The 20,189-nt window shown below is 52.5% G+C and overlaps 1 protein-coding gene across 5 annotated transcripts in view; it reads left to right on the plus strand.

Moving 5' to 3' along the window:
* The window catches only part of WHRN (whirlin), a gene marked incomplete at both ends in the record, with an annotated part of 90,369 nt that overhangs the window by 20,460 nt on the left and 49,720 nt on the right, over positions 1-20,189 (plus strand). For all 5 annotated transcript variants that reach the window (XM_079706200.1, XM_079706202.1, XM_079706201.1 and 2 more), the window contains 2 exons: positions 4,577-4,795; positions 14,464-14,589. In XM_079706200.1, coding sequence (XP_079562326.1) covers positions 4,577-4,795; positions 14,464-14,589 — 345 coding nt within the window. The remainder of the gene's footprint in view (positions 1-4,576; positions 4,796-14,463; positions 14,590-20,189) is intronic.

Here is a 20,189-nt window from a genome sequence, read left to right on the forward strand (position 1 = left end):
CTAAAGAGAGAGTAGAAAAGAGACCTTCATTTTACAGGAGGGAAACATGAACAGAGAGGTTTGGTAACTTGTGTGAGGTGGCACAGCTTATAAGCAATTGATTCCGGAGACTGGCTGATTCTGCAGGTTGCTGCAGCAAGAGAGGGGTGTGGTTGACAGTCACCCACAGTCACAGGCAGAGCATGCAGGCTGCTTTAAGGTAGCTTTTGGATGTGATTTACCACACATAAGCAGCTGCCTACAAAGAGCGGGGAAACACAGTTGTAGTCCCATTGGAGTGTGTCTCCCCAGCCCTCAGGTCCCTTTGAAGGTCCCTCTGCTGCCCATGATAGAGCCGAGTTGGGGTGTGCATCCTGCAACACCTGAGATGCTCCATCTGCCTTTCTGATGTTTTCTTAAACCCTTTTGGTCCCTCCCAATTGATATGGAACCTCAGAGCCTCCAGGTTCAAGATCTGGTTCAGGGACCTGATAGCAACTTCTTTTCTTCTAAATACAGCAATGAACCAGAGGACATTGAAGTTTAATTTGGGGCAGGAGCTTAGCAATCAGGGATTCCAACCCATTCATGGCCAGTTGGCAAAACCGAGGCCCAGCAAGAGGAGGACGTAGCCCCCGACCACCCAGCAGGACAGTGGCACAACAGGGACATGCCTGGGTCTCGGTTTCACAGCCAGAGTTCTTTCTACTTTGCCCTACTGCATAGGGCTGCTTGCTACTGAGGCTCGCCAGTGAGAGAAGCCACCAGTTCTGTGAAATGAATGGCCTGGGCACCTAACCACACTATCCTCCAGATGGCCTGAGCCTCGGGGATCAAGGTAGCAATGGTGAGTAAGTGTGGAAGGCAGGTGGAAGGGTTGTCAGGGCAAGAAAGCACCAGCCAGCTCTTTTTAGGAATTAACCCCTCCGTTCAGTGACACCTTTTAAAATAAGCAAGCGGTTGTTTGTAAAAAAAAAGGAGACAAGAAGGCAGTGAGAAAGTAGAAACTGAATTCCTAGACCATCCCCTCCTCCTCGCCTTCCCTGCGTGACACACAAGGTTTAGTCAAAGCACAATGGATGGGGCTTCCCTGGTGACGCAGTGGTTGGGAGTCCGCCTGCCAGTGCAGGGGACACGGGTTTGTGCCCCGGTCCGGGAGGATCCCACATGCCGCAGAGCGGCTGGGCCCGTGAGCCGTGGCCACTGGGCCTGTGCGTCCAGAGCCTGTGCTCCGCGGGGGGAGAGGCCACAGCAGTGAGAGGCCCACGTACTGCTAAAAAAAAAAAAAAAAAAAAAAAAAAGCACAATGGATGGAGGCCTTCCCTCTGGGTTCTAATGGCCCTGGCACCAAGACCATATTCCCAGAGCTTGCTTGGATGTGGAAAGTGCTGTCTCAGGAATCTCGTTTTTTCTTCAGTTTTGCCAGGAAAATAAAGATGGATGATGACGCAGTGGATGATGATATTTGTGCTCTCCAAGACCCAAGGAAAGCCTATATTTACCCCCCCGCAAAGAGCCAATATCAGAGGTTCCAGAATGGTCTAGGCTTGAGTGGCCATCAGATTTTCTGGTCCCACAGGCTTGTGATGGGGAAACTGAGGTGCAGAGGCGAAGAGGCTTGTCCAGGGCTGGCCTCCTGTGTCTGGGCTGTACCCTCTCAGTCCCTTCCCATCTCGGGTTGCCAGTGTCCCCTTCTGGACCACACTGGGGACGGGCAGCACTTAGGAGACTCAGTGACCTCCCAGGCCCTCTCCGGCACCAGCTCTCCGTGCTGGTATTCTCATCAAAGTCATTAACATTCTCTCTGTTCTCAAGGTTGCTGCTTGCCTATTTATAGAACTGACCAAGAGAATGCCACGACTGCCAGCAATACAGAATACAAATCATACACTGTGCATTGGTTTTCATTCTCTCAGACACCTCTTTTTTTTTTTTTTTTTAACTCCTTGGACAATGCTTATCTACACCTGGTTCCCCATCTCAATGTGGACACTCCTGGGAGGAGAGGCGAGTGGGCTCTGCTACCTGCTGACCCCCCACTGTGTGCAGAGGCCCGGCCCTCAAGCACACTGTTTCATTTAACCCACGCAATCCTGAGAGGTGGGCATTGTCTTGCATCCCACGTGGGCTGCTTTCAGAGAGGAAGCAGCCGGCCCCAGGGCTCCTGACCTACAGGTGACAGAAGCAACTTAAATCCAGTTCTGCCCAAATCCACAACGTCCATTCTTTCCACTTGCCTTCCCCGTTCCTAATTTCCAGCGCAGCCTTCCGGATCAGATGAGGAAGGTGGCTGCAGGATGATGCCTGTGCATGCTGTGGTTCCTTTGGAGGCCATATATGTGCCTTCTCATCCAGTCAGGATGAGTCCAGGTTTTTCTGAGGACCTACTGTGCACCTGACGGAGCCTTGTCTCTCTCCAGGCTGTAGGTGCCATGAGGATATGCCCACTTTGCTCTCTCCAGGCCCAGCACACAGTAGGCTCTGTCAGCCCTCGTTGATGAGTGATGGGGCTCAGACTCACCGTCTGTCCAGGGAAGGGAGCAAAGAAGAGGCAGGCCAGTTGGAGCAGCGTCAGAGCTGCAGCAGTGCCCTCACGGAGGAGGAGGGAGCAGGGGGCAGGGCAGAAGGATCGGGAAGACCGCTCAGAGGCTGCAGGGGCTTCTGCGGAGGGTGCTCATGCCCTGAGTTCTGGCAGAAGCCCACTTGGTCTACGGCTTCCTCCATCCTGCATCTCAAACTTCACAGAGGTTTTATTTTCCCAACTGTCCTGTCAGGGAAGTCCCAGGGAATGGGAAAAGAACACTGTACAATCTTTCTCTGCTCATCTTCTCAGAAATCTAGTTCACAAGCAGGATTTTGGAGAGCTGCCATCCTCTCGTTATCCCTCCACCCGGGACTGGCATTAAGCTGTGGAATTGAGGGTCACTCCAGCTTGCCCGTCCTCCTCTGGAAGAGGTTCAGATGTCAGAGTGTCCAGTCCTGTGGCCCAGTGTCCTTGTCTGGCAGCCCCGCCCAGCCAGGGCTCCCCACTCACTGTCTTTGAAAGCCCCAACCTTGACCCCTTTTGTCTGCCAAGAGAACTGGGGGGTCAGTAGAACCCAGTGCTCCACAGATTCAGAGAGCTAAGTGCCTCCCTACCCTTTTATGTATATTGCTGTTGTCCGGCATTGAACGCATTCCGGAACATTTGGAAAATATTGAGAAACAGGAAGGACAAAATAATAATCACCCATAATTCTGCCACCCCGAGAGAAGTACTGCTTCTTGGCACGTTACTCCTCAATTTCCTTTCTTCTTTCCTGTGTAATTTTTCTCTTAACATAACTGAGGTCACACTGTAAGACAGGATTTATATCCTTTTGACCACACTTAACATTAAAATGTATCACACATCCATGGCATTACAAATACTTTGTAATGATTGTAAAATGCGATTTTAACGGCAGTGTGAATTTTCCCACGGGCAGGTACTATCTCTCATTGGCTCAGAAGTCCCAGGTTTAGGGGTATGTTTGCTGTTAATCCCAGTGCTAAGTGACCGTCTCCCTGATTAAAGGGCTTTGTGTCAGTACAGGTGCATCATGGGAAAGCAACATGGCCGCTCCCAGGGCTCAGAGTTTGGGTTCACCTCTCCCTGAGGCTGTTCCATCCCCACACTAGAAAGTGTCGAGTCAAGGTGGTATGCACACTCAAAATTAGTTGCTGTACGAAAGGAACCCCGTACTGGCTGTGCGGGCAGGTCATTTCGCTCGTTTGCTTCCGCTAAATCATGGAATTGGATTCCATGAGGATTTCAAGAGCTAAAGCACATCAGGTACAGAGCCGAGTGTTTCTTACATACAGGCCCTTGATCATTGTTAAGCCACCATTACTATCAGTATTCTTATCTCTTGACTCTCTTGTCTAGTAATTTATCGGGGTCACCGAGGCCACCCTCAGTTTCCATAAGGGCTCACGGGTTCAGCATATGATTGGGCTTGTGGCTAAGATTTGTTACAGCAAAAAGATACACAGCACAGTGAACACAGGAGCAGCACGCGAGGCAAGGTCTGCAGGAAACCAGGCAGGAGCGTCTGAGTCCTCTCTCTGTGCAGCCACACAGGATGGGCTTGTTACAACCTGAGTTGTAACAACACGTGCGAAACGTTGTCTACCAGGGATGCTCATTAGAGACTCAGCACCAGAGGTAGGCACCTCCGTCTGTACCCACATCCCAGGCCCCCACATGGTTTGCACAAATAATCCAGGCACGGCAAGCTGCCCTTATTAGTTAGGGAATGGTGGGAACGCTCAGAATCCAAGTTCCCTGAGGCCCGCCCAGCAGGCCCTCATAAGGATGCAGTTGTAGGCCTGCTCTGTCCTGCACAGGTATGCTGAGAGGTCCTATTCCACGTGTTTGGACTACTTCAAGACGGGGGCCAGAGTGGGGTGAGACAGGTGTCCTCATTTCCATAGGACAAAATTGAGGGCTAGTAAAGGGAAGACATTTATGAGCTGGTCGCCTGCTCCATGGGCGGGGTCCTGAGAGGCAGCAAGTTCTGGATAATCCCTCACCGTCCCCTTTCCTGCTAACTCGTGTGTCTCTCTCTCTCTCTAGGCTCTCAAGGGCTCCAAGAAGCTGGTGCTGTCGGTGTACTCAGCGGGGCGCATCCCCGGTGGCTACGTCACCAACCATATCTACACCTGGGTAGACCCCCAAGGCCGCAGCATCTCTCCGCCCTCGGGCCTGCCCCAACCCCATGGCAGCACCCTGCGGCAGCACGAGGGTGACCGGAGGAGCACCCTACACCTCCTGCAAGGCGGGGATGAGAAAAAGGTGAGCCTCTGGGCCTTGGCCTCGCCGGGCCTCCTGGAGGTGGAGGGCTGGGAATGGCGGGCTGGCCATCAGGTCACATTCTCCTCGCTAAACCTAGAATAGGGAAGTTTCTTAGAGGCTGGAAGAAGGGGGTTGGCCTGTAGGGGCTCTGGCCTTCGTCTCTCCCTCAAGTCCCAACTGAAGGGTTTTCTTTTCGTTTTAACCTATGCACCACATGTTATAATTCACACTAAGCTGCTGCCACAAGAGCCTCAATACCGTGATTTAAATAAGCTAGATCATCTTCCCCTCACATAGCAGAGTAAAGGGGACCATCTAGGCTGATGGGGCAGCTCTGCTCTCCGTCTGCCATCCTCTGGGATACCGCCCCCTTCTGGTTGAAGCCTAGTCCCCCTGTAGCCCCTAGAGTGGAAAGAGGAAGAGAGAAAGCTCGGATGATTTACACTAGAGATGATTTAACTTCTCAGTGGTTCAGACCCAGGCCATGGCCACACGCAGCTGCCATGACTCCAAGCTCCACAGGGCACCTTTTGCAGTGTGGGTCTCAGGTTGTAAGAAAGAGAAACCAGAAACCAGTCCTGGTCACCTTCCACAAAGTCAGAATTTACTGGAAGGGTGTGGGCAGCCCCAGAACTGAAGCTGAGGGGCTCAGGGTGCAGTCTCCAGGAAGAAAGGGATCCCCATGGTTTCTGTTCTCTGCATCCTTCCCCTCAAGATTCGTATTCCAGGGAGGGAGCACCTGATTGGCTGGCGGGGAGGTGCCCGTTGATGGACAGGAACACCAAGACTGTGGCCGGTGGAGGAGGGGTTGTAGCCCAAAGCACCATGGGGTGTTGTAACCTGAAGGAGACGGCCAGGGGCATCAGTAGATGCCCCCTACAGAGCCTTCCTCCCCAAGACCATGACTGTTTCTTTAGAAAGGACTGAGAGATGGTCCCCTTGATATTTAAGGTTCACTCCGGGTGCTGTTTGCATTGTGCCCTATGGTTGCTCCTGGGACCAAGAAAGTTATTCCTGTAAGCATGACTTTGGTGTGACCATGACCGTGGTCAAAACATGACCATGACTTTGGTCTCTGGTGTTTTAAGACCTTGACACAGCTTGGGGCTCTGAGCCAACCGCCTTCCCTCTGGAGACTCTTTCTCAGCTCTCTTTTCCTGTCCATAAGAGCATAACATTTATTTAATGTGTTTTGTGTTCTTTGCTCAAATGTCGATATGCAGGAAGCGGCAGAGATGGCGGGGGCTTCTGTGCCAGGCAAGAGGCAGTGGGGTAGCCAGTTCGTATGCACCGTCAGAGCCTGCCTGGGCTTCTTCAAGGTGGCCAGGGTTGCAGAGGTGGGCTCATATCCCCCTCCCCGCCAGGCGATGTTGCTCTCTGGCCATCTTGAGAAAGCAGCACAGCCTGTGGCATTGAGTCATTTTCAAGGCCAGCCTTCCAGGGTGGGTAGAGAACTTGCTTTATCTTTTTCTCAAGCTCTTCCCTGTATAGGGCATGAACTTAAAATAGTAAGAGCTCACCATGTGCTCGTTCTGTGCTTACAGCATCTCACTGAATCCTCGTGGCTTCCCCAGGGGGTAGGTGTCCTTATGCACGTTTTACAGATGCAAAATCCGACATTCAGGGGGCACTGCGGCAACTAGGACCCATTGAGCGAGTCAGTCCACACTTAGCGAGCACCTATGCCCGACGCTGTTATGGGAGGTGGGAATGGAGAAATGGACAAGAGACATGAAGCCTTGCTCTGGGGAAGCTTCCAGTGAGTTTGGAAGTCGTAGGAGGCGTGAGACAAAAATCCAGGAATGAGCATAAATGAGCAAGATAATTAAGGTGGTGAAGATTGATGGAAGGAAATAAAATCAGGAAGGGGGTTAGAGGGTGATGGGGAGGGAGGCTCTGCTTCAGATGAGGTGGGCAGGGAAAACCTCTCTGAGGAGATGACTTCTGAGCTGAGACTGAGAGAGGAAGATGGAGCCTCCACGTACCGTTCCGAGCATTGAAAATGCCAGGCAGCAAGGACAGCACGTGCAAAGGCCCTGAGGTGGGAATGAGCATGGCATCTTCAAGTCTTAGAGAGAAGGACCCTGCCACTGGAATTGAGTGGGTGGGAGGATTGGGAGGATGTAGGGTGCCCTCTGGGAGTCTTAGAGTAACGTGTTTAGGAATGTAGAAGGCAAAGGCTGAGGGAATCATGCTCCAGGGAGGACCCAGATACCTCAGGAGGCAGGAAATACCCTGAACCACACCAGAGAAGCCTTCACAGACTTTATAGCTCCAGGCTGAAGCTTCTACACGCCCCCACCCCGTTCCTCCTTTTGCTGATACAACATGGAGCCCCCCTTTTCCTGTTGAGGAAGGGCATGGGGGAAATGTCTCTGGAGCCCTCACTTCTGGCCCCCTGGCCTGATTCTCTTCTCTCCAGCAGACTGGTCTCAGCTAATATTCCAGAGAGCCACCACCAGCCTCCCAGACTTCCCATGCCAAACTTCAAAAATCCTAACCTCAACCCCAGTGGGAACACACCTTCTAGGGAAATGAGTTCTCAGGGCAATAGTGGTGTAAAAATCACATGTAGCAAAATTACCCTTGAAAACCTCCTAAGCTGTCCACTGAAGCTGGTTCTGGTCTTGCAGCCCTTGCTAGGAGTGCCCTTCTCCACACTGACGTGTGAGAACCATCCCATGAAGCTGAAGGAAGGAACAGAAGGGAAGGGCACAGGTAGCGCCTCTGGGAATCAGGCCTGTCTGCTCTCAAGTCACCATCACATCGTCAGAGGCGAACAGGGTGCAGAGTTGTTCAGTGTTCCAGCTTCCCATTCTGGGCTAACCCCCAGCCTCTATAGTACAGATGTAGCCTCTGTATGAAAAAACTGGAACAGATCTGTTGTGGGAGTTAGATAGTATGGTGTCAGCGTGGCAGGGAGAGTAAGACACTGGAACCAGGCTGCCTGGGTTCAAGTCCTGGCTCCACCACTTGCCAGCTGTGTGACCTTGGATAAGTTACATAACCTCTCTGAGCCTGAATCTCCTCTTGTATAACATGGAGACAGTGGTAGGGCCTCCTCTCCCCACCACTGTGTAAGGCTCTTGGTTATGGGCCCTGGTATGCCCAAAGTGCCTGGATCAGTGCCTGGCACAGTGGAGGTGCTCAGTAAGTATTTATTACATGAATGACTGAATTAAAATGCAGGGCTCAAAGTCCCCTACTGCCCCCTGCCAGGATCACTGGCCCAGGAGCAAGTGAGCAAGTCTCAGTGGTTTCTCGGTCCCAAGGCCCCGCTCCAGGCTGAGCAGGCAGACCCTCTGCAGCAGCGGCTGCTCCCCCAAGCCCATGCCTTCAGCAGCCGCAGAGATAAGGAGGGGCCTGCCCCTTAGCTCAGGCTGGGGCCCAGCTGGGAATGGAAGGCGAGGAGCCTTTGGGACCGGCTCTGAAGAAAAACCTACAGTTCTCCTCCTGTGTTTCTCCTTTACCATCACACTCACAGCGCTTCTGACACCAGATGTGGGTGGGTGGGGGGTTCCCACCAAGCAATTCTCTGCGACACCAGCTGGATGTCTTACAATTTAACTCAATTCTGACACTGTCTACCTGGAGAGAGTGTCCAGTCCCACAGGTTAAGGACTCAGTCCCATGAAACAACCCCCTACCTGTCCCCACTTCAGATACCAGTTGCAAGTCCAGGTTATCAGCTGTGCTTCCGACTGATGGGCTGTAACTCAGAGGTTCCCCTGACCCCGTCTCAGCTTTGATTAATTTGCTAAAGTGACTCACAGAACTCAGGAAAACAGTTTACTTACTGTGCACCAGTTTATTATAAAAGGATATGGTAAAGGATACAGATGAACATCCAGATGGAAGGGATGTGTAAGGCAGGTTATGTGGGAAGGAGTGCAGAGCTTCCATGCCCCCTCCAGGTGCACCACTCTCCCCATACCTCCACCTGTTCACTGACCCAGAAGCTCTCTGAACCCCATACTATTGGGATTTTTGTGGAGCCTTCATCATGTAGGCATGATCAATTTTTAAAACTTTTTATTTATTTTTTTGGCTGCGTCGGGTCTTAGTTGCGGCATGCGGGATCTTCGATGCGGTGCGCGGACTCTTCATTGTGGCACGTGGGCTTCTCTCTAGTTGTGGTGTGCGGGTTTTCTCTCTCTAGTTGAGGCGCACGAGCTCAGTAGTTGTGGCACGCAAGCTTAGTTGCTACCCGCAACATGTGGGATCTTAGTTGCTACCTGCGGCATGTGGGATCCCTGACCCGGGATCGAACTCGCGTCCCTTGCATTGCAAGGCGGATTCCTTACCACCGGACCACCAGGGAAGTCCCATGCACGATCAGTTATTAACTCCACTTCCAGCCCCTCTTCCCTCTCTGGAGAAATTGGGGTGGGGCTGAAAATTCCAAGCTTCTAATCATGGCTTGGTCTTTCTGGGGACCAGCCACCCTCCAGGAGGCCAATCAGAGTCACCTCATTAGAACAACAGATGTGCTTAGTGCTCTTATCACCTAGGAATTTACAAAGGTTTCAGGAGCTCAGTGCCAGGAACGAAGACAAAGACAAAATACATATTTCTTAGTATAAATCACAGTATCGCACCTGGTATCAGAACTCCCTGACTGTGTGACCTTGGGTAAGACACTTAACCTTGGGTGAGTCACTTAAGCTTCCCTAGCCATGGTTTGGGGATGGTCATAGCAGCCATATGGGGCTGTTTCAAGAATCAATAAATCATGTGCACAGAGGATAGTGCCTGGGGCATAGTAATTCATTGCAGTAACAGCCATCATTTATCCAATGCTTCCTAGGTGCTAGGTACCTTTCATATCATTTTTGTCCCCAAATGTTTATTGATGTCATCTCCTGAGGCTGCTCACGCTGCTTCCTGGACAGGGTTGGGGTTCTAGAGGAAGGTGGGAAGGGGGATGGCAGTGCCTGCGCCGGGCAAGCTGTGCAACTCTCATTTCACTGATGGGGAAACTGAAGATCAGAAAAGCAACAGGCCCTGCCCCAGGGTTGCCCAGGAGTAAAGGGCAGAACCAGTATACGAACTCAGGCCTGTGGGAGGCAGTGCAGTGAGCTGATTAAATGCCTGGGCTCTGCCAGCTGTTTGACCTTGGCCATGTCACTTCACCTCTCTGGCCTCACTTTCCTTACCTGGAAAATGGGGATAATAAGAGAAACCATAGAGGAGGAAAGAGGACTCAACGAAGTAAGGCATGTAAAGTGCTGAGCACAATGCCTGGGATCTAGGAAAGACTCAATACGTTTAGTAACCAATTGATTTAGTGAGTTATCATTATATTCTTATTATTGGTGGGAATGATATTCTTTTCACTGTGCCAGGCTGCCTCTCACAGCTTAATGCCCTTTCCCAGAGGTGAGTTTTGTTTCCTGCCAAGTGCTGATGGAGTTTCCAGCAGGTGATTGAAGCAGATACCCTGCTGTTGATAGGTCTGTTATTACAGTCCTGGGATGAAGACTCCGTTTTATTCCCATGTGAAGGATTTATGGGGAAGTGACTGGCAGACAGTGGGGTTTGTTTTCATCCTTACTATTCAAAGGCGGGGACCACAGCCGTCTGTGTGCTCCTGGGTTCCTGTCTGCTCTCTTCCCCCAGAATCTTCATGTCCCGGAGCTGGAGAGACCAGGTGGGGGTGGGAATGGGGGAGGGACTGACCCAGGCCATCAAGTGAACTGGGCTGGAGCCTTGGTGTGAGGCCCCCAGGCCAGGCCTGCCTTGTTCCATGCCGCAGCAGCACAGCCTGCAGGAAGGGTCCATCTGGGTTTGAGGCGGGCACTGCCACTCTGTCCTCAGCCAGCCTCACTGACGTCCCCCAGGTGTGAAGCTCGCCTTCCCTCACTCCACCAGTGTCGTAAGGCACACACCTTGTCTTAAAGGAGCTCCAGAAGTTGGCCTTGTCTGCTGCTAGCCCTCCCCAGGAGTCTTCCTAAAATTCGAATCTGAGCCTTTTCTCTCCTGCTTGAAGCCCAGGCTTGTTGACCTCGCTCACTGCCCCCCCGCCACAGGCGAGTGCCATACCTTCCTTCCCTGCCACTCTCCCACCAAACAGAACCCTGCAGTGATCCCAGGGGGCCTTTCTCTGTCCTGTTTCTGAGCTTTTGCACACATTCTTGCCCTCCCCTTGCCGTGGTTGACCCCCTCAGCCTTCAGGGCTTGGAGGTCATATTTCTGGGATGCTCTGCCTGTGCTCAGGCTCCCAGGAATGGACTCTGAGACCAAGATTTCCCTGAAAGAGGTTTATAGGAATGTGCCTGTGGTAGACAGAGTAATGATGCCCCAAAGACGTCTACCTCCTAATCTCTGGAGCCTGTGAACAGGTCACTTTACATGGCAAAGGGACTTTCCAGGTGTGATTCAGATGAGGATCTTGAGATAGAGACATTATCCTGGATTATGTGGATGGACCCAATGTGATCACAAGTGTCCTTAGAAGAAGGCAGGAGTGTCAGAGTCAGAAAAAGGTGGTGTGATGCCAGGAGCAGAGAGAGAGAGAGATCAGAAGATGCTACACTGCTGGCTTTGAAGATGAAGGATGGGGCCATGAGCCCAAGAATGCAGGTGGCCTCTAGAAGCTAGAAAAGGCAAGAAAATGGGTTCTCCCCAAGAACCTCTAGAAGGAATGCAGTCCTGTTGACCCACTGTAGACTTTTGACCTCCAGAGCTTTGAGATAATAAATTTGTGTTGTTTTAAGCCCCTACATCCATGGTCATTTATGACAGCAGCAAGGCAATGCCCTGCGAACTCCACCAGAAAAGGCATGAGGAATACAGGACTGGGCGGAGGGAGGAGTAGGCTGTGATACCATCTCTGCAGAGGCCTTGGCTGTTCCCAAGGGAGCTCTGGAGCTGGGGGTGACTTGCAAGGTTGTCCTGAATTGAGGCAGGGGTCAGGCTTTCGCTCGTCTGCATCAGCTAGTCATTGGATGGGAGCTGCTCCAGGGAGGCTGTGACCTTAGGTGAGGCAGGTCCTGGCAGGCACTCAGCTGTGAGCCATCAATAGCCAATACTCCAGCTCAGGGGTTCCTCTGAGGACAGGGACCCAGTTAGATTCTCCCCTGAATCTGTGCCCAGTGCGGAGCTGGGGTTTGGTTTGCACTGGATGGAATACCAGCACCGGCTCACATGCGCACGGCCTGTCCCTGTCTGAGAAGCAGCCCATGTTCATTCTCTCGCGTGAAGAAGGCTTCCTCATTCTTTCCAGATCGTACCTGCCCAAGCTCAGTGCCATGGCTTCCCCAAGAGGGACATTTTGAAGATAATAACAATAGCTGACGCTGTGTGCGTGCTTCTGCTGTGTCATGATTCTAAGTACTCCAAGTAGATACACCCGTTCATCGCTCACAACAACCCAATAAAGTTGCTGTGATTGTTTTCCCCATTTTATAGATGAGAAAACTGAGGCACAGAGAGGTGAAGTAACTTGCCCAGTGTTACATACCTAGCGAGTGTCATTGCTGGGATTAAACTTCCACAGTCTGGCTTCAGAGTCTACACAGGCAGCTACCACACTGTCACCTCCCAAACACACAGACCTGGATATGATGAGGGACCAGGGTGAACCAGGGTGGACCTAGGTCACCCCAAACCTATCTCAGCCCTGGAGCTGCATTGGGGAAGGGAGGGGGCTAGGAAGTTGTTCCCAAGTCCGACTTCAAGCGTCCCCAGAGCCTGCTGTTCCCAGAACTCTGACATTTCTGGGTGACTGCTCACAAGTCCCCCTGAGGCCTCTGTGGGCCTCACGGATGGTCTCCTTATAATGTGGTCATGGTGTCTGATGAGGAGATGGGGGGCTGGCTCTGGACTAAAGGGGCTGGGGCCACTCCACTGGGCAGCACGGCCTGGCACTCTCCCACAGGGATGGGCCTCCCTGACATGCTGCAGAGTCTACAGTCTTAGAACCAAACCATGTAGAGTCGTTCTGTGTGTAGGGCTCTCTCCCGACAGTGGCTTGCCAGCCAGTAGGTGTCAGCTGCGGCTGTGTGGCCTTGTCTGGTTTTGTCCTGTGCAAAGTAACACCAACAGTGGCTACCATCTATTGAGCGTTTACTGTGGGCCAGAGACTAGCCTCCATTTGTCTCTCAATTTGATCCTCTCCCTAGTAACCTTATAAGGCAGACACTATTTCCATCCTCATTTTCTAGGTGAGGAGGCTGAGGCACAGAGAGGTGAAGTAACTTGCCCAAGGTCACACAGCCAGGCCCCCACTGGTCAGTTTGGACTTGAGTCAGTCCTCTTCAGCACCACCCCGCTGACCTCCAGCGGTGGGGGGGGAGGGGTCAAAGAAGGAAGATAATAAATGTAGAAAGCTTCTCCTGATGGCTGGTGCAGAGCCCCTGATAACTCTTAGATGAATGACTTTTCGGAAATAGAAAGCTAGTTGGATGGCTTCCCTAACACCATGACATTTGCCCTCCCCTGATGCCCGCCGGGACCTCCATCCCTTCCTCTCCTGTGGGTGGTCACACTGTGCTCTCTTTAGGCCCCTTACAGGTCACTGGGTCTTCACTTGTTGCGGGATGTTTTCTGTCCTTTTGGGGTAGGTTCCAGCTGTTCTGGACACTTCTTTTTGTAAGTTCCCCTTTCAGACGCAAGGCACACTTAACCTGCAGGTTCCTGCAGCTTCCGGCATAGATTCTGAGGCTTCCTGTATCTGCCCCAGCCTCCCCTGCCCGGTCACCCACCTCCCCGGCCCCCATCCCACCCCCGGCGCGCCCTGCTCTGGCCACAGTGCCTCACTTCTCTGGTCCTGTGTGACGTGTGCTCTCCTACCGCTGTCCCATGGCCCTGAATGCCCCTGTTGCCCTTGCCCTACCCTTGCCTGGTTGACTCCTGCCCACCCTCCAGTCTCATCAGAGATGTCACTTTCTCCAGGAAGCCCGTCCCCACCCATCCCCCCACCTCCAGGCGGGACCCACACAGCCCGCAAGTCACCCCATCTGGCTCTGATCACGCGGTGCCGTGAAGGTGTGTTTACTGGTCTCTCTGCCCCTCAGGACCCTGAGCCCTGGGGAGCAGGCCTGTGTCTGGGTCCTCTCCACACCCCCTGGGCTGGCACTGGGTCTGCCCTTAGTGGGCGCTCCCTGTGTTTGTGGGATGAAGGGCTGCTGAAGCGACACTGCCGGGGCCTCTCAGGATGGATGGCAGAGCAGGAGACCCCTGGGGAGGCGGGAGACCCCTGGGGAGGCAGGTGGTGGGGCCCTGCGCCTGGACTTAGCCTTGACCCTAAGGTGGGAGGATGGGAGGTGAGGGAGCTGGGTGGAGGGTCCGCAGCCTGACGGGCACTCCCTGACTGAAGGGCGTATAGTCAAGGGCAGCCAGTGGAGGCCTGGAGAGTCTGTGGCCGCCATGGTGTGAGGAACACATGAAAACCTGGAGTGTCTAGAACGTTAGCACCAGAGGGGTCCCTGGAGGTCCTCTCCTCAGCGCCTTCCTTTTACCGCACTTGTACCTGTGACCCACGGAGGGGAGAGGGACTTCCCCAAGTCACTCAGCAAACCAGGGGCGGAGCTGGGGCAGAAACCGGAATGTTCCAGGAGATCTTGCAGGCCTGAATAGGTGTGCCCATCAGAGTATGGGAGGGGGTGCCCCCCAACGTTCCCGGTGCCCTCCAGGCCCTCGAATACTCTCTTCCCTCCCTCCTGCAGGTGAACCTGGTGCTGGGGGACGGCCGGTCCCTGGGCCTCACCATCCGTGGGGGAGCCGAGTACGGCCTGGGCATTTACATCACTGGCGTGGACCCGGGCTCTGAAGCGGAAAGCAGCGGGCTCAAGGTGAGAGACCCCGACTCCCAGGGAGGGGATGGGGCGCCAGGCTGAACGTGCTGGGGCAAGGGAGGGAGAGACCTGTGTGCGGAGCCCTGTGCAGCTGATTTCAACGGGACGTCCTGTCCCGGCGGAGAGCCCTCCCCTGGCCGCACGGCTCTAGTTCAGGGCTCAGAGCGGGCAGCAGGAGCCGCCTCCACTCCCGAACCCCGAGTTCTCCTAGCCATCCGCAGAGCAGGGCAGCCTCCCACGAGCTGCTGGGCAGCAGGCCAGCTTGAGCTCTTCGTGGCTGCTGTTTTGGAAACACTGCTGATGGCCTGTGATGGCCCCGACTTCAGGGTTGACTGTGGTACTCGGAGAGGGAAGAGGAGAGGAAGCTGCAGGCTGGGGTGGGTTTGCACCGGGCAGCCTCGGGGCTGGCGTTTGATCCAGAGCAACCAGCAATTAGCTCTCATTTTAAAGAGGGCTGTCTGTGTGCCCAGCATCCGTAATTGACATTACACATATCATCTCATTAAACCGTATCCCGTGGGGTAGTATGTTATCCGAATTTCCCGGTTGGGGAAACTGAGGCATGTAGAGGTTAAACAGACGTGTCCAAGGTCATGCAGCTGATCAGTTGCAGAGCAGGGTTTGAGCCCAATAGTCTTAATTCCAAAGCCCGTGGTCTTAACTGCTACACTGTATCCCCCGCTGGGGAGGGCCAGGAACTGGCTCAGAGCTTTGTGGGGGCGAGGTGACAGTGAGTGAGGCAGAGACCGTCCACAAGGGCACTGGACTAAGGACACCTAGTCACCTAGATAAATGGCAGCATGCTTTTGGGCTAAATCCTGGTGTCAGGGAAGCCACAGCAGCAGTGACCCTGGGTACAGGTGGCGTTTGAGCCACGTCTTGTGGGACGAGAGAGGCTGCTGGGTAAACGGGCTGGGCTGTGGAGCTGTCTGGTTGAAGGAGCCATGTGGTTTGACCGTGTGTGACTGGATGGGCAACTAGCCACATGTGAGGCTGGGAAAGAAGGCACGAGATGAGGTCGTGCCTTCCTAACAAAGAGCCTTGAACGCCCCACTGACGGAGGGAAGCGGATTCTCTATGCGGACGAGACGAAGGGTCATGGCAGATCAGAGTGGTAGTCAGGAGACCTCTTCCCCCACCAAGCCACAGAGGATGAGGCTGGAGTGGCAGAGAGACAGGAATGAGACTCCAGCCTCATCCTCCATGATGTGGCTCGGGGGGTTCTCTTAGGAAACATGGCATAATGGGAAGAGCTCTGGGTCTGGAGTCCAGATCCCAGCTTTGCTGCTTTTGCTTTAGTGGCTGTGTGACCTTGGAGAATCCCTCTACCTCTCGGAGTTTCCCTTCCCTTTCCCAGATAATAACAATATATAGCATCTCTTTCTCAGAAAAAAATGAGGAATAAACTCACAGTGACATTACAAATAAAGGTTAAAATTATTGAGGGTCTGTGTTATGGACTGAATATTTGTGTTCCTCCCAGATTCATACCTTGAAACCCTAACCCCCAAAGGGATGATACTAGGAGGTGTGGCCTTTGGGAGGTGATTGGGTCATGAAGGTAGAGCCTCATGAATGGAATTAGTGCCCTTAGAAAAGGGACCCCAATGAGATCCCTGGCTGTCTTTCCGCCTTGGGAGGATACAATGAGAAAGAAGTTGGCAGTCTGCAACTCAGAAGAGGGTCCTCACCAAAACCTGACCACACTGGCTCCCTTATCTCAGACATTCAGCCTCCAGAACTCCAAGAAATAAATGTCTGTTGTCTATAAGCTATCCAGTCTGTGGTACTTCGTTATACAGCCTAGACTGACTGAGACAGGCTGCTCTTTCCCAAGCACTTTATGTCATAAAATCACCTAAACCTCCCAACGCTCCTGTGAAAGCAGTTCTTCCGTTAGCCCATTTTATAGGCACAGTATCTGGGACTCAGAGAGCTGCACAGCTGTAAGAGGCAAAGCCGGAATTCCCATCCAGGGATCAGAATTCTGGTTCTAGAACTGTGCTGGTTACCAGGCCAGCCTGGGTGGGGGTGGGGAGAGGAGTAGATGCCGGTAGGCTCTAGGTGATTCTGAAATGCCCTGGGTCTCCGGCTTGCTGTGCTCTCAGCAAGTAAAGATGATTCCTTGTTGGGACTCCAAAAGGAGACAATCTCGTGGTATTCTATATGCAGATTGTATTTAATAAATTTGTTATTTTGTATTAATTTTAGATTTACTGAAAAGTTACGAAGAGATTACCCATTTGTTCTTTATCTGGCTTCCTCTAATGTTAACATCTTATATAACCATGATGCGTTTGTCAAGACTAAGAAACTAACATTGGTACAATACTGTTAAACAAACTACAGACTTTATTCAGAGTTCACCAGTTTTCCCACTAATGCCCCTTTTCTATTCTAGGATACAGTCCAGTTCAGCATAGCACGTTATGTTTAGCCTGTATGCATTTTTTTTTTTTTTTTTTTGTGGTACGCGGGCCTCTCACTGTTGTGGCCTCTCCCGTTGCAGAGCACAGGCTCCGGACGCGCAGGCTCAGCGGCCATGGCTCACGGGCCCGGCCACTCCACGGCACGTGGGATCTTCCCGGACCGGGGCACGAACCCGTGTCCCCTGCATCGGCAGGCGGACTCCCAACCACTGCGCCACCAGGGCAGCCCAGTGAATACACTCTTACTGAATCCATGTTAAGAGAAAGTGGGAGTGGGGAGCGGCAGCGTGCAAGAGAGATGACATGCTAGGTTCTGGCCGGAGAGGACCGAGCATCTCTCTCTGTCTCTCTCTGTCTCTCTCTCTCTCCCCCTCTGATGACTGACAGGTGGTAGCTTTGCTATCGCGTTAGCCACTTACTGAGCAGTTACTATGTTAGGACTGCGCTAAATGCTTCACATTATCTTACTAATTTTTGCAGCAGTATATGAAAAAAGAATGTCCTTCTCCCTCTTTGACAGGTGGCAGACTCAGGAACAATAGTAAGCAGCTTGCCCAAGGTCGCCCAGCTAGGAAGCGCTAGATTTGGACTCACACCTGCTCACTCCAAGTCCATACTCTTAACCACCATGTTCCACTTCCTCCCAATGATCATGTGGGTGTTACCATCTCCAGTTTTCTGTTGAAGAAACCAAGGCTCATGGAGATAAAGGCCAAATTCTCTCTCATGTCAGAACTGAGATTTGAACCCAGGCCTCACAGAGCCTAGGGTTGCCCTGTCTGGGGGGAAATGGGAGGCCTAGGACCTGCCCTGACCAGCTGTGTGAAGGTGGACTTGTCCCCTGCTCTCTGGGCCTCAGTCTCCCAGCTCAGACAGTCAGCAGTTGAACGGTTGGGCAGGCGGATCTCTGAGGCTTTCTCCTAGATCTGCACATTTTCCCGGCCTGAGAGCACCAGTGGGTGCCCAGGCACAGGAACGTGATCCGTTCTCCTTCATCTGCAGGTTCCCATACCCACCGAGAGATGCCAAAGTAGGTAACCTGCTGGCAGATCCCTCTTTTGTGTGGAAGGAAGGAAGGAAGTGGGTGTTACATGCCGGCAGTGGGTCTCCCTGGCTGCCCCTCCTTTCCTTCCTTGCATTTAATCAGCAGATATATCCTCAGGATTCCTGAGCACCAGACACTGTACTTGCCCTGTGGCTTCTGAGCTGAGCCAGACAGACCCAGTCCCTGACCTCCTGGAGCTTACTTTCTAGTGGGAAAACAAGGGCGGAATAAGTTCCACAACTGTTTGTTTAATTACAATTGTGATAAATACCAAGATGGCGAAGGACGTGGAACTCTGTCTGCTGGTAGATATCCAGGAAGGCTTCCTGGAGGAAGAAGCATTTCAGTTGAAATTTAAAAGGAGAAAATTAATTATGTGAAAGAGGAAAGGAGAATTTCAGGCAGAAAGGACAGAAAATGCTGAGTCCCTGAAGTGGAAAGAAGTGTTCCGGGTGCAAAGGAAGACCAGAGTTGGCTGAACACAGAAAGCCAGGCAGGGAGAAGGTGCCAGATGATGCTGAGGAGGCGAACAGCCAGATCCCACAGGGTGTATAATGCACCCAAGACTGCAGCCATGAAAAGATGATGCTTGAGATCTGCAGTTATTAATATGGAAGGATGTCCATGGTATGTCATTAGGTGGGAAACAGACTGCCAGACCACACCTCTATCAGGATCGCATGCATATTGTATACATATACAAAAATATGCCCAGAGAAACGTCTACACGTGGCTGTCCCGAGGTGGGAAGATTATGGATGATTTTCATTTTATTCTTTACATCCTTATACAGTATCTGAGTGGAGCAAATACTAGTTTTATAGTCATGGAAACAGCAACCATAAAGCAGTTTCCATTTTCAAACAAGGCAGAGGAAAAATATTCCATAGAAGGTCTTCAGTTACTTTAGTTTGCTTCTCAGTTGCAGGCAGTCGGAGGCTTTATTTGCTCATAAAATGCCCACCTTCAGTAAAGTCCCTTCCATCTTCAGTCCCCACCGCAGTAAAGCATTTTATATTCCCTGCCACTGTTTTACTTTCTTCTCCAGGGTCCCTCGCATATGCTAACACCTGCCTACACTCACTCAGGCGTCCAGGACTGATTGATTCTGTTTGTTGCCAACGCAGCATGGAATTAGGCATATTGAAATGAAATAAAGGGGCTTGGCCGTGTGGGCGGTAGAGCCAAGAACAGGCTTTATTTGTACATAGGGCTCCTTGCCACCGTGCAGAGCTTTCCTGGGGCAGTAGTTCCCCTTGTGCCTGGCTTCCAGCCGCTCCCTTAGCTCCTGAGGGGCCCTGTGAGCCCAGCCAACACGGCTGGGAGGAGAAGCTCCTCGGAGGAGGTCAGGCACTTCCCAGTGCCTTCACCCCGGTGGGGGTGGTCGGTGGCGGGGGGCCTGGGGAGCGGCCGCATGGAACTTGGAACTGTCCCACCCTCCCGGCAGGGGCTGACTGCCCCCTCGGCATTGATCTTTACGCCTCTCTTACTCCTTTGCACCTGCCCCCAGCAAACCCTACCAAAGAATGGACCATAAGACTTTGTTTGTTCCTTTAAGAACAGCCAGAATTGACTGGCATTTAAAACTAATAATAATGGTAGCAGTTGCTATTTATTAACCAGTTATTATGAATTGGGCACTGTGCTAAACGCTTTAGATACAGTCTTTTTTTTTTTTTTTTTTTTTTGCGGTACGCGGGCCTCTCACCGCTGTGGCCTCTCCCGCGGCGGAGCACAGGCTCCAGACACGCAGGCCCAGCGGCCGTGGCTCACGGGCCCAGCTGCTCCGCGGCATGTGGGATCCTCCCGGACCGGGGCATGAACCCGTGTCCCCTGCATCGGCAGGCGGACCCTCAACCACTGCGCCACCAGGGAAGCCCTAGATACACTTATTTAATCCTCCAATAACCCTACGGTGGGCATTAATAATGCCATTTAATAGATGAGCAACTGAGGCTCAGAGAGGTGTAGTGCCTTGCTCAGGATCACACAGGGATCCGGCCCCAGCCCTTCAAGCCCTCTAACAGCCATGGGCTTTGCTCTGCCACCTCCCTAGTACCCTAAACTGGCTAAATATCAAAAGAATGCGGAGAAAAGAAACACAGGCCACTTAGTCTTCTTAG

Source organism: Hyperoodon ampullatus, assembly GCF_949752795.1.
Source record: "Hyperoodon ampullatus genome assembly, chromosome: 6".
Taxonomy (NCBI): domain Eukaryota; kingdom Metazoa; phylum Chordata; class Mammalia; order Artiodactyla; family Ziphiidae; genus Hyperoodon; species Hyperoodon ampullatus.